Source organism: Pocillopora damicornis, chromosome 12 (assembly GCF_964200805.1).
Source record: "Pocillopora damicornis chromosome 12, jaPocDami1.2, whole genome shotgun sequence".
Taxonomy (NCBI): Eukaryota; Metazoa; Cnidaria; class Anthozoa; order Scleractinia; family Pocilloporidae; genus Pocillopora; species Pocillopora damicornis.
Window position 1 is genome coordinate 10,681,141 of NC_142681.1, and position 15,000 is coordinate 10,696,140.

The window sequence follows — 15,000 nt, forward strand, 5'->3', positions numbered from 1 at the left end:
AATTCAGAAGTATGAGAAGAGTCTGATGGATATGAAAACAAGAATCAAATACACAGCACTCATCTTTCATTACTACAGCTCTTTTGAAGATATCTTTGCTTTCTGTTCTTTTTGTGTTAAACTGTGTTTATTTCTTTACAGAAACCATTAATGTTACATGGGCATGAACGTTCCATCACTCAGATCAAATACAATAAGGATGGTGACTTGCTGTTTTCCTCTGCAAAAGACACAAAACCAAATGTCTGGTACTCATTAAATGGTGAAAGACTTGGCACGTACAATGGTCATGGTGGTGCTGTTTGGTGCATTGATGTTGATTGTATCCTTGGAAACTACATTAATGAACATTTTCAATAACGAGGAAATTTTAATTGTGCTCCCTTTTGGAAATACAAGCTGTCCTTGAGTACTTTCCTATTCCTATGGGTAGGGGTTCATGTCTGCGTTCATGAACTTGAAGAAGTTCTCAGATGCTTATTTCCACTGACTACTTGCACAAACTGAGTAGAAGCAGGAAAAAAATGTGTATGTCAAGATCCTCACCATTGAGAATATAGGAATTGTCATTCTTGGGTTTTGCATCCACACTTAAGGGTAGATTTTGAGAGTGTCGCATATTTCAGTGAAGCGCTTGTGGCTTTATTATGATAAACATGTGCTTTCAATAAGATTTGAAGTAGGTGGCTACCTTGGTAAAGCACCCACCAGAGAATAATGTGAAAAACAATTTTCTCCCATTAGCCCATTAGTTTCATTCAGTAGAGAATGGCTCCAAACAGTGTTTTCTGTGTTGATCTTTGGTAAGTGATCATTAAATGATTAGTCTCCTTTGTAATAATTGTTCAACTGATTGTTTATTTATAATCAAGATTCTTATTTGCTGACATGCATACCTGCTGTCTGAGTTTCACATAAAAAAAAAAATAAAAGGACATGTGGTTACCGCTTACTAAAATTTGAGTCAGTATGTTCTTGTAAATTCAATTCTTATTTTTCCTGGAAATGTGGTACACCGACAAGACAATATCATTGTTTTTACTCAGTATGTTTTTGTAATGGTAATAGTTGACTGAAAGAAATCTAAAAGATCTTGAATGATACAATTAGGTCTCGCTTGTTGAGTTTGTTTGAACATTTCTTGTGATTGGAAATTTCTTTTTGTCACTTTTTTTTTATTGGGTAAAATTCAAGATATGTAACAGTGAATTCTACCAATTTCATTTCTTGGAAAAACCCTAGGATTATTCTTGTCTGCAGAATAGTTCATGTGAAGTTTGAAACAGTAATTGCCATGACAATTATTGCCAGCCTATCACAACTTACGCGGCCTCGATCCCAGCTCACTCTTGGAGTTTTTTTCCAGGGAAACAGGCCATTTTAAAATAGTCTGCATTTTACCCCTGGTCTGCAGTCTTCATTCTGCATTTTACCCCCAGTTTGCAGTTGTCTGCAGTCTTCGTTTTACACTGGCCACACTACTGATGGATTCAGCTGCTATGAATTTTTATGTAAGATAATTGAATTAAATCAACCAACCAATGAATTTTAGCTGTTCCCACGGCTCGTGTTTCATATCAGATTGAAAACAACTGTTGTATCTGCTTAGAACAAGGTCTTCTTGGATTTTCAAAGCAAATACAGCTATTTTATATAAGGTTAGAAGCTAAGTATTCAATGGCTGTTCTTATTTCTCCATATAGCTAAGCCTAGGTTAATCATCTTTAAGCAAAGTTAACATCTGTGCAAAAAATTCCCAAATTTGATCTACATGTGCTATCAACAATTTTGATTTTCAAGTTTGTTTTCTAACTAGCAGTTGAGAAGAACTGCTGTTGTTTTATTTATCTAATAATTTATTGAGTTAAGTCCAGTGCAAAGTTGTTTGAAAATTATTTCAGGTAACAAACAATGTGTACTTCTACTTTGCGTGTGACTGACGTTTGTAGAACATGCAAAACATGCAGAAAAAGGAAAACGATTGTGAAAGAATAAATCTAAAAAAGGAAGACTGGAGAATTTAAAAAGTAAATGAAGTGAATACGCCATTACTAAGTTGACTATTATTTTCTATGTTATTGTTCTGTAAATTTGGCTTTGACATGGCAAAGTTTACCTGGCTATTCACAACAGAATACCTGCTGGAGCTCTGGCAGATGCTGGGTCTTATTGAAAGCACTGTATATAGTTGAACCCCACTAACTGATTCAGTCAACTTAACTTGAATCCCCCTCTAACTTGAACCCAGTCAAATGAAATCCCATACTGACTCTAACCCAGTTAACTCAAATCCCTAGCTAACTTGAACAAGATTGGATTTCCCTTTGGTTTCACCCCATTTCTCCAGTCATTTACCTTTAGCTAAGAGGAACTCCATTAAATTGCACTCTCTGTTAACTTGTTTTAGTTTTACTTTCCCCCAGCTCAAATTTACCTTGACAATTTGAACTTTTAAAAACATCAGTTCATAAGGGTCAAAGGGTTAAGCATCACTGATTGACATGTTCCATTCTTTATTTGCAACTGATACAAAGGCAATAACACTTTTTCAGATAGTAACACATTTAGCTTAAGTATCCAAACAGAACATTTTTCTTAGAAAACAAACTTGACGCATCAAAATTACTTTTGTGTGTGTGAGATTGGTTAAAAAAATGATTCCTCATATATTGTTAACAGAATGATTGAAATTCAACACTGATTCCAATAACTTGAACCTCCACTAACTTTAGTTCTTGAAATCCTTAACTCCTTGTTTTGCTATTGAAGGGGAAACAGGACATTTCATTTCTGGTTCAGCAGATAACAGCTTGAGATTTTGGGATTGTGAAACTGCCACAACATTATCCAAATATGAAACAAAAACTGCCGTGAGGGCATGTGGCTTCTCCTATTGTGGTCAGAAGATTATGATGACAACAGACAGACAGATGGGTCATGATTGTATCCTTATGTTGTATGATATTAGAGAAGGTGCGTACAGTATCAGCTAAATGAATTACAGCATGTCCTTGATTTAAAATTCCTGTAATATTTACATGTGTGCCTGTTTGTTTGCAAATTTTTACTTTATTTTAGGCAAAGGGATCTTTGTTTCCTTATCTGAAAAATTGTGCGTAGAGTGACCTCTAACAAGGACTCACAACATTATTTTCTTATTAAATTTTACATTTCCTCATGAATTGTATTCTTAACTATTCAACATGCATCAAAAAAGAGTAAACAAAAAACCATAGATTGATAGCAAAATTTAAACAACCCCAATATTTCTTCTCATTGATTGAGTCATAGAGGTAGTTTTTAGACATCTATGCTGGGTACAAGTTCTTTTTGCAGTAAAGGTGAGGAAAACATGTGAAAAGGGTGGGAGAAACAAATTAAAAAGGTGGGAGAAATGTGAAAAGGTGAGAGAAACATGTAAAAAGGGTGAGAGAAACATATGAAAAAGGTGGGAGAAACATGTGAAAAGGATGAGAGAAACATGTGAAAAGGATGAGAGAAACATGTGAAAAGGGTGAGAGAAACATGTGAAAAGGGTGAGAGAAACATGTGAAAAGGGTGAGAGAAACATGTGAAAAAGGTGAGAGAAACATGTGAAAAAAATTAAAAGAAACATGTGAAAAAAATTAAAAGAAACATGTGAAAAGGGTGAGAGAAACATGTGAAAAGGATGAGAGAAACATGTGAAAAGGATGAGAGAAACATGTGAAAAGGGTGAGAGAAACATGTGAAAAGGGTGAGAGAAACATGTGAAAAGGATGAGAGAAACATGTGAAAAAGGTAAGAGAAACATGTGAAAAGGGTGAGAGAAACATGTGAAAAGGGTGAGAGAAACATGTGAAAAGGGTGAGAGAAACATGTGAAAAGGATGAGAGAAACATGTGAAAAAGGTGAGAGAAACATGTGAAAAGGATGAGAGAAACATGTGAAAAAGGTGAGAGAAACATGTGAAAAGGATGAGAGAAACATGTGAAAAAGGTGAGAGAAAAATGTGAAAAAGGTGAGAGAAACATGTGAAAAGGGTGAGAGAAACATGTGAAAAAGGTGACAGAAACATGTGAAAAGGGTGGGAGAAACATGTGAAAAAGGTGAGAGAAACATGTGAAAAGGATGAGACAAAAAAAAAAAAGGGAGAGAGAAACATGTGAAAAGGATGAGAGAAACATGTGAAAAAGGTGAGAGAAACATGTGAAAAGGATGAGACAAACATGTGAAAAGGGTGAGAGAAACATGTGAAAAGGATGAGAGAAACATGTGAAAAGGGTAAGAGAAACATGTGAAAATGGTGAGAGAAACATGTGAAAAGGGTGAGAGAAACATGTGAAAAGGGTGAGAGAAACATGTGAAAAGGGTGAGAGAAACGTGAAAAGGATGAGACAAACATGTGAAAAGGGTGAGAGAAACATGTGAAAAGGATGAGAGAAACATGTGAAAAGGGTGAGAGAAACATGTGAAAAGGGTGAGAGAAACATGTGAAAAGGGTGAGAGAAACATGTGAAAAGGGTGAGAGAAACATGTGAAAAGGGTGAGAGAAACATGTGAAAAGGATGAGACAAACATGTGAAAAGGGTGAGAGAAACATGTGAAAAGGATGAGAGAAACATATGAAAAGGGTGAGAGAAACATGTGAAAAGGGTGAGAGAAACATGTGAAAAGGGTGAGAGAAACATGTGAAAAGGGTGAGAGAAACATGTGAAAATGGTGAGAGAAACATGTGAAAAGGGTGAGAGAAACATGTGAAAAGGTGAGAGAAACATGTGAAAAAGGTGAGAGAAACATGTGAAAAGGATAAGAGAAACACGTGAAAGGGTGAGAGAAACATGTGAAAAGGATGAGAGAAACATGTGAAAAGTGTGAGAAAAACATGTGAAAAGGGTGAGAGAAACATGTGAAAAGGGTGAGAGAAACATGTGAAAAGGGTGAGAGAAACATGTGAAAAAGGTGAGAGAAACATGTGAAAAGGATGAGAGAAACATGTGAAAAGGATGAGAGAAACATGTGAAAAAGGTGAGAGAAACATGTGAAAAGGATGAGAGAAACATGTGAAAAGGGTGAGAGAAACATGTGAAAAGGGTGAGAGAAACATGTCAAAAAGGTGAGAGAAACATGTGAAAAGGGTGAGAGAAACATGTCAAAAAGGTGAGAGAAACATGTGAAAAGGATGAGAGAAACATGTGAAAAGGGTGAGAGAAACATGTGAAAAGGATGAGAGAAACATGTGAAAAGGGTGAGAGAAACATGTGAAAAGGGTGAGAGAAACATGTGAAAAGGGTGAGAGAAACATATGAAAAGGGTCAGAGAAACATGTGAAAAAGGTGAGAGAAACATGTGCAAAGGGTGAGAGAAATATGTTGAAAGGGTTGGAGAAACATGTGAACTGGGTGGGAATGATAGAGGCTTATCAAGCCAGACAAGATTGTTACATTTAAGTTATGTTCTATAGAGGTGTGAACCCTATAACTCCCAAGATCTGAATGTTAATTCTCGCCTTTAGCATCTACGCATTTCCTTGTAAATTAGTTATGAGAATTTGGTGTTAGATCAAAATCACACCTTACTTGATAGGTTTGATTATTTTAATTACATAATATTATCTGCTGGGTTATGTATGGATGTTGTTTGGGGAGAAGTCAGATGTTAATCTCTTGTGGGAGTTAAAGGTTAAGAGTAGGTAATGGATCTTAGTGACTGCATGTCATTTTGCACAGGATTACGGTATCAAAACTAATTGCGTTGTAAGCTTTTGCATGGACACTCTTTTCCATTTGTTTTTGCAAAAAGGTTCCAAGGACCCAGTTCTTAGTGTACCAGTGGATGGGCCTAAGGTAACTGCAGCCCTTTGGGGTCCATTGGACCAATACATTATCACAGGCCATGAAAATGGTGACCTTTGCCAGTGGGATACAAAGGTGAGAGAGTAATATGTTAATCTCAGTGCTTTCAATGAGAATTGAAGTAGGTAGCTACCTTGGTAAAGCACCCTTTGGATAATAGAATTGAAACAAAATTTCACTCTTGTTAGCCCGTTAGTTCCATTCAGAATACATTTGCTTCAAACAAAGTTTTCTGCGTTGAACTTAGAGGATGATTATGAAATATTAGTCTCCTTTGAAACAATTGTTTAACTGATTGTCTATTTTTAACCAAAATCTTTCATCTGCTAACATGCAAACTTCACACAAAGAAGTCCTCTAGATAAATATAATTATGGTTGATGGTGACCCAAATTTGAGTCAGTATGCTGTTGTATTCTCAAAATTTTACTTTGCTGGAAATATGGTGCACGGCAAGATATATTTTTTTAAATAAAAACTTATTTATCATGGTAAAAGTCGCCTGAAAGAAATCTAAAAGATCTTGAATGATGTCTTTTACTTACTTTTAGCATAAAAGAATTCACAGAAAGATCATTGGTTATCATCCAACATTGCACAGTACTAAACACTTTCCACTGGCCGTGTACAAAAAAGATACAAGATAATATCCAGTGTGCATCAAATTTCTGTATGCACATGTTTTCAAAGGTTGATGCTACGATCCAAACTTTTCTTCACCTGGCTAAGCCAGAATCTACTGTTTTCCATTCGTACATCCTTTTTTGACTCATTATTTCCTAAAGTATTTGCATTGTAACGCCATGATCTTTGTTTACAGAGTTTTCTTTTGATGCAATTGGAAACAAACCTCTCGGTCGCCTGCCTTAAAATGCTGAATGCATTTTCTGTGATTGCAAGTTTTTTTGTGTGTTTTTGTTTGTTTTGTTTTTTTCCTTACTGGGTGAAATATGTAGCTGTGAATTTTATCAGTTTTATTTAGTGGAAAAAAACCCCAGGATTATTCTTGTCTGCAGAAGTGATGCATAAGTGATGCATTACTGATGGATTAAATAAGATAATGTTTACATAAGATAATTTAATTAAATCAAGTGAAAAAATCATAGAGCCGCTAATTGCTTCACAAAAAGTCATGAAAAGTCATCACTTATGTTCTGGCCAGTAACAATGAGAACAAGGTCTTCTTTGCTTTTCACAGCAAATGCAGCTTTTTTATAGTTCTTTGTTTATCAAAAAAAAATCTATGTTAGCGTGTAGAGTGGTCTGTTGCTCGCACTAATTAGATTGCCGCATAATGGTTTGTATCTCGGACCAATCAGATTGTTACATTAGGGTATATATCTCCCACCAATCATATCACAGCACTGGGATATCTTGCACCAATCACAGTAATTGGGTATTGTTTTCTTGTAAATGATGTCATTGAATCAGGGGGCTGTGCACAAAGAATGACATTAAAAAGAAATTTTGGGCCCATCTGATAAGTGTAATGGTTACTCCCTTTTGCAACCATTATTTGGTCTAGTCACGCAACGCACTCTCTCTCCAACGGGGAATAGATGGCGATGCGTGACGAGACCAAACAATGGCTACGAAGGAGACAACAGTAGGTGTGGCACCAATGCATTTTATTTTTGCTCAGAAGTATTGAGAAAATAGAGACAACAAACCCCAAAATACACGTGTGAGTTCAGATGAATCAATTTCTTTTTTTTTATTATTTCTCCTCAGGAAAAGAAATATGATATTTTCATCCGTTTGAAATTTATGCTCTTTTTCTGTTTCAAAAATGAGAACATTAGGTTCACAACATGTCCCATATAAACCCGCCCAGACAAAAAAAAAACTCTTGCATGCTACTTATGTGTTAAATGAAATGCAAAGTGTTCAATGGCTATTTTCATTTCTCTCTTCATAGCTAAGCCCTGGTTATGCGTTATGCGATTTTAAGTATGCCATTTTAACAATTTTGATTTTCAAGTTTGTTTTCTAACCAGCAGTTGAGAAGAACTGTTGTTGTTTTATTTATCTAAAAGTATTTAATCAGAAAAAGAAAATTTAACAAAAAAAGATCACAAAATTAACCCTTTTTAGTATTTTCCCTTGAAAAATTTTTTTAAAAAGCCCCTGCTTATTTCTAAACACATTTATGATAACCTGTGTATTTATGACTTCTAAGGTTACCACTTTGAACCCACATCCTCATTAAAACTCCTATGATCCCTGCTTTATGCTCCAGTGGTATGACAACCAGTTTGGTAACCCCTCATTTTTCATACCTGGATAGCAATTAGCATATCAAGATAAGTATTTCTGCAGGGTTTTGGAAAAATATTTAGTACATTGTGGGAGCCATCATAAATTATGAACAATTTCTTTTTTGGACTGTTCACACAGAATTTTTCAAGACTCTTCTGGAGGATGAATCTTGATCAACTGATTCGTAATATTATAGGTGTTTCTGATGCTGTAGTGTTGATATATGAATGAGTGAGTGACTTTAAAATAAAAACCATGAAAGTAACCTCAACATGGTCCAAATAATTGAGCATTCTTTGACACCACTTTCAAGAAAACAAATCAACGTTTGGATGCTACTATCTATTAAAGGATCTATGTTGTGACTTTATAAACCATTTTGAGCCACCTTTATTGGGTTTGCTCACCTACGAAGGTGAAAAGGTCTGTTTGTTACAACCCCGTGCTAAGTCCCACTCTAACTCCCATTGTTTTTTTTGTGGGATCATACCATATCCATGTGCAGTTTTTAAAATGAAGCAGCAGTATTTACTCACTGATCTTTTTATTTTCAGACGGGAAATAAATTGTTAACTGTTCATGAACATACCAAACAAATCAATGATATACAGATGTACAAAGATCAAACCATGTTTGTTACAGCTTCAAAAGATCACACAGCCAAGGTATAGGTGCAAATTGTACTCTTCTTTTTTTATGGAATGAAAAAAATCATTGAATTTACAACATCGCCTCAGGCCTGCTTTAGATTTCACAGAGGTAAGGTAAGAGAAGTGTTTAAAATAATATTGATATATTTTAACAATTCGAAGGAGGCTAGTCTTTGTTTGACATTATTACTGATAAAACCAAAAGTTGCATATGGCACAACAATCGGGCTACAGTGTATATGTATTTTTAATTACTCCGAATATTTACTTATCCATTCCCCATTTTGTTCCCTTGGTTAACTGTTAGTTAATGCTGAAGTTTTTCCTATACATCTCTGAACCTTTTCCTGCCTTTGTTTTATAGCTTTTTGACACAGATTCACTGCGACACATGAATACGTACAAGACAGAGAGACCAGTAAATTCTGCCTCGCTTTCCCCTATTAGAGAACACGTAAGTCCTTTTTTTTTTCTTTGAATTTGTGAAGGCCTAAGTTATGAGAAAGGTCTTCAATTTCAGCTTTTCGCTGCCACATTGGTAAGTTAACTTAGATGTATCACTCAGTTTCTTTGCACCAAAAAGTTCCAGAACACCTTGTAAACGTGAGAGGTACAGAACGGGGTACAATGTATGAAAACATTCCTTGATACATGTATATGGTATTTGCTCTACTACATAGAAGTAACTTTCTTAACGTGCCAAAAATGCAGCTTAGCCATGCATAAGATCGCTGGGCATGTGCTATCGTTGTTGATCAATGCTATCGGTGTGCTTTAGCACCAACCGTTTCTGAGTTGTGGAGAAACTGAAATTCAAATGTATTTAACCTTTTCACTTTTCTTTTGCGCCATGAAAACGGAATTCAAACTCTCTTTTGTAACAAAATTTCTCTTTCGCCATTGAAAGAGAAAGAATGATCATCAATTTTTAACACTAGGTAAAAGATCAAGTGGATGAAATCCACATCAGTACATAGCAAGGTACTCCTGAGGTAAATCCGAGGGTTCTGATTGGTTGTTACTCGGTCCGTATTTTGCCGTACGGACCATTTCCATAAGCCGTGTATCTTCGGTTGCGAAAGCTGGCAAATTCAAAATAAACAGGTTTGGTCCGAGTGCCATATAATATACTTCCTAAGCTCGCTTGCCTGGGCCGCACTGGACAATATTGGCCCTTGGCCGCACTGTGCTCTGTCCGTACTGCCACGACTTGGGCCAAATTCTCCAGTACAGCCCTCATGCTCGGTTAATAAGAAATTCATATTGGACCGTCTAGACAGAATTCTTAAGTTAGTTTTGGCGGTCAGTGTGATGACGTGTTAACTTTTTAGTTTTGGGAAGAACCAATCTGTTTGTAAGAGTTTAAGCGTTGTACAAAACGCGTAGAATATTAATCTTCTCTTCAACGGCGCTCTACCTTAAGTCGCTTCAACTCTCAATACGCTCTCCGTGTGTTGCAATTCGCTGACAAGTTTTTGGAGGGCTCGTACGTCAAAGTGAAAGGCTGTTTGTCACATGGTTTGGTTTAACAAGAAGAATTATTTTTTAGCAGCAAGAATAACAAACCCTCGGCCCTAGTTCAATCCCTTCGCTAGAATTGTTTTTATTCCGGTTTAACGAAGGCATGATCGATAGACCTGTTTCAATGGAATAATTTCACAGCTGAGAGGCTCATCGACTATTTAAACCAACATGTGTTTGTCTTTCTTAACTTCCCTTCGCTTGTTACTGTTACGAAAATGAAATAGCAGTCATCCGAAAGTAAGTGTTTGGTTTTTTTTCCGTAGTGTGAACTAAAGAGTCCCTGATTACCCTGTTTACCACTCGAGAACAAGAAAACAAAAGTTTGGCATTTTGTTTGATTAGTGCCTGTGTTTCCCTCGTATCTCTTCGTTAATTACTTACGCATTTTGCCATCAGGAAGAAGGGATTGCTTAAGCGTGCAAACTTCTAAAGTAGCGGAAGGATATACGCCTCTCAAAAGGTATCAAACCCTTATTGCGTAGTTGTACCCGAAAAACGCGTGACTATTCCTGTGTGTCGTAGGTGGTACTAGGAGGCGGCCAAGAGGCCATGGATGTGACCACAACTTCAACGAGAGTTGGTAAATTTGATGCAAGGTTCTTTCACACGGTTTTTGAAGAGGAAATTGGTAGAGTGAAAGGTCATTTTGGTCCCATTAACAGCACCGCTTTTCATCCAGACGGAAAAAGGTAAATACAGCAATAATTTCATTCTATTGAAGTGCGTATGACACGAAACATTTTTTTGAATTTTCTGGTTGATAGCTGTATTTAAAATGATAAATAATCGACCGTAGCGCCCAGCGAGTTCTCCTTGACCATTTTTTTGTAAATTGAAAGTACGATCTGGCGGCCAAAAAATGTCTCCATTAAGCGCGCGGCCAATACGATCATGTTACATTGCTGTGACGTAGAAAACTGTGAAGACACGTCAGCAATTATGGTGGAGAAAGGAGAAATCTAGAAGAGAAGATGAACGTATTGTGTGGCCGGAGCGCCAGATGATGTTGGCTACAAGAATAATACACATATACCGGGTATTTCTGTACACTACTTTCCAAAGGACGTAGCAGAATGGCCAAAATGGACGCGTCTCGATCGTCGATATCGGGGAAATTTTACCCTTCAATATCGTCTTATCATGCTCCGTACCGGCTTCGAAGACGCGTGTTACGAACACGTACCACTAGCCAAATCAGGGGAAGATAACCTAAGAATTCAGCCTAATGGAATGCTGATTAAGGGGCCTGTTTCCACACCGTAGACAATTGTTCAACATTCTTTTTCGGCTGACATTTCGCTGGCGAAGAATGGTGAGCCTCTTATTCTTGTTTATTTCACACACTTGAGATGTATTCATTCTCCTTGTCTGCGCATATGACTACATTTGCGCTTTTCTTATTGTATGAAAATCCTACCAATTGTGGTTTCCATCGTATTTTAGTAACAAAAATACATCATTTGTGATGAAGTTCAAGTCTTTCCCGAGCTTTCCAGACAGATACACTGTTGCGTGAACAGTACGAAACCTCTGGCGGATACTAGCATAAACACAAGCTCGAAGGGGCTGTATATTCTCCTAACCTAGGTTTCCGGAAATCCATCCCACGAGCCATCAATTACCCCCTGCCCTCAAAAAACTAAGGGCCTGTTTACATGGAGGTGGGAGACCTCCATGTAAACCGCCTGTCCATATAATTTCTTATTTTATTTTGATCACGTTTACATGATAGGTGGGGTGACCTGCCTAGGCCAACTCCGGTCTGCCAGGTAGGGTAACCCTGTCAGGCGGGGTGACAATTTGCCTCATAAACGTGTCAAGGTGTGGTAACCCGCTTAGCCGGGGTCGCGTTCATGGCAAAAAGCTAAAAAGCGAAACATGTATGTCTTAAAACTGTGTACATTTCCTAGCCGTCTCACGGCAGAAATCACCAGAAACCGCAACGGACACACAAGGCATGTAAAATGTTCACATTTCAGAATATTTAGCGTTGTAAATAGACCATATTTGGTTTTCCAAACAATTCCGTATAACGTATTAAGTTAACGGTTCCTCGCGAAACCAAATACCGCGTAACGCAACGAGTGACGCTTTCATGAATAAATACATATGTGTCCGAGAATTAATCTTTCGTCTTTCTCGAGATGTGAGCTTGGGACGCCTTTGCTCAAACTCCTTAATTGCAAGCGCAACAACAACCTCAAGAAACCTCACCCCAGCACCCCGGGGTCGTAAGATAGTATGTAAACGCGTTTTATTTTTCGACCACGGTTAGGCGGGTTACCTCACCTACCTGGGGTCCCCCACCTCCATGTAAACAGGCCTTAAAAGTAGTAACAATAGCAATGTCATTGAGATAACAGCACTGAAACGAGGTAAATAAAGAAACACAAATTTTATTGAATTAGAAGGTCGCGAATCCAAGTGCCGTGTGAAAATCGAATCATACGAAATAATCATTTACATGTCAGTTATTTCCTTTGAGCGTAATGGGTCTTATGGCAATGCTTCACTTAAACTAAAAAAGGTTGTCTCTGTTAAAATCCCTATGGTGATGTTAGTTATTTCCTTTGGGCGGAATGGGTCTTATAGCAATGCTGCACTTGAACTAAAAAAGTTTTTCTCTATTAAAATCCCTATTTGAGATTAATTTGAATCAGAGGACTATAAACTCGCTCGTTTTCCGTTCGGTTTGGCCTGCTCGACGTTCGCGACGACAGCCTCTGCTTTCGTTGTCTCTGAGGAAAGGAGCAACTTGCAGTGAAACTGCCCGATGACTTCTCGGTGAAAAATCATCGTGCCTCGTGATACAGCTGATTCTTTCGTCAAAAGTTAGCATTTGGTTTACGAAGGGAATTACTCTACAGCAACGAAACTCTAGAGCACTGACCCAGGAGAACCTTCGCCGCACATAGTGCAAAGGAATAAAATGTTACGGCAACAGAAACGAACGCAGCTACCCATTCTTAACATTGATTTCGCCATAGCAAACAAAACAAACGCAACAAACTAAATATTCAGTAACGGGAATTTATTTATTTAATCTTGACCTGGACACCGCAGGCGAGAAACCGTCTTTCTCAGTCTTCGTCGGAATCTTCATTTGATGCGCGCGGTTCTCCTTCGTAGGGCTGAACCGTACTCGCAACTTCCATTTCTTCTCTACCACTTGAGTATGATGTATCTCAACTCTTGGTGGAGCTTGCTAAAGGTTGGTACACATCGCTATCGGACATTATTGCAAGAGAATTTCAACGCAGACTGATTCAAAATTACAAGAGATGTGAGAGATTTGTAAGCGTCAATTGAGAGTTTTAACATTTTTCTACGTCATCACCCGCTGATTGGTTACCAGTCCACGGTAACTTTTAAGATAAAATAAGAACACTTTAGAGCCCGAAAAAACCGAGTTTTAAGTGTTTTGAATTTTTTTTTCTATCGGAATTGGTTTGAACATCTGATACGCTAAATACTTAAGCCAAAAAAAAAAAAAAATTCGTGTCATAGGCACTTTAAGTTTGGTGTTATTTGTGCCTGTGTTGATGAAATTCTAGTCTTTTCCACCACTTGAATACATAATTGCTGTCACTCCTATGACTATGTAATGCTATCTTTCGCAACAATCATATTTATATGTTACTCGACCGGAAAAAACACTAAAGCCTGGGCAAGTAATACTTGATGAAATAAATGCCAGCAAAGCGTTATAATGTGTTCGTCTTTTGGATCACATACTAATTGTATATGTGCACCATCCACATCAGAAGCGCATAAATTTCCCTACTTTGTTGATAAAAAAGCTGGGGTTTATATGACGAGCAAGTAAAACTTAGTTCCATTTGTGCCGGCCAAATATGGAATCCTATTGTTGTAAGTTTGAGCAGTATTTTGGGTAAGAAAAGCTTGCAGAGGCTTTCAAAAGTTGGGACTTTTACATGCGCCAGTAAGTGCAGGATAAGTCAGGTCAATTTCATTTCTCTCGTGTGGAAGAAACTAGTAGAACATTTTGTGCAAACTTTGAGTCAACCTCCGCTCTTAAATTTAGCGGGAGAGCACAGTGCGCTTGAATCGTGTTGATTGCGTCATAAAGAAAACTTGGCTGCCGAAAAAAAACTGACTTATGAGTTTATAAAGAGACTCAAGTGCGTTGAACGTTGACTCAAAGTTTGCAAATCAAATTGACCTGACTTATCCTGCACTTCCTGGCGCATGTAAGTCTCAACTTTTGAAAGCATCTGCAAGCTTTTCTTACCCAAAATACTGCTCAAACTTACAACAAGAACATTTCGAATTGACCTTCCATGTTACAATCAACAATGCAAGAAGGTGAAAAAAATGCGTACGATAAACCCGCAGATTATCTCGAGTTTTCTGTTTGGGAGTTGTTCAAAGATATGCAAAGTTAGAGCTCAACTGAGGTCAACGATATTTTCAGAATTGATTTGCTTTCTATAGTTTGAAATGATATTATACGCTGAGTCAAAGTAAATGTGTCACTACAGGCTCCGTTTAAATTAACTCTCGCAGCAGATGTTCTTTCAAGGTTGAGGATCTTTTTCCCAGAAAAACTTTCTAATTGTTTAAAATTGTCTTTTTTTATTTAGATCGTGTAGTGTGATTGTTCGGGTGAGAGTGATATTGAGAGGGACTGTTGAATGACGTTTTGACAACTTTAGCGGAAATCATCATCAGAGTCAAGTAATGAGACTCATAAATTTGTATTAGGAAGATTT

The 15,000-nt window shown here is 37.4% G+C and overlaps 1 protein-coding gene across 1 annotated transcript in view; it reads left to right on the forward strand.

The window, feature by feature from the left end:
• Positions 1 to 15,000, forward strand: part of LOC113686040 (eukaryotic translation initiation factor 3 subunit I) — a 17,695-nt gene that overhangs the window by 2,333 nt on the left and 362 nt on the right. Inside the window, exons 2-7 of the mRNA XM_027203633.2 lie at positions 142 to 322; positions 2,770 to 2,973; positions 5,782 to 5,909; positions 8,648 to 8,758; positions 9,108 to 9,197; positions 10,790 to 10,956. Coding sequence (XP_027059434.1) covers positions 142 to 322; positions 2,770 to 2,973; positions 5,782 to 5,909; positions 8,648 to 8,758; positions 9,108 to 9,197; positions 10,790 to 10,956 — 881 coding nt within the window. The remainder of the gene's footprint in view (positions 1 to 141; positions 323 to 2,769; positions 2,974 to 5,781; positions 5,910 to 8,647; positions 8,759 to 9,107; positions 9,198 to 10,789; positions 10,957 to 15,000) is intronic.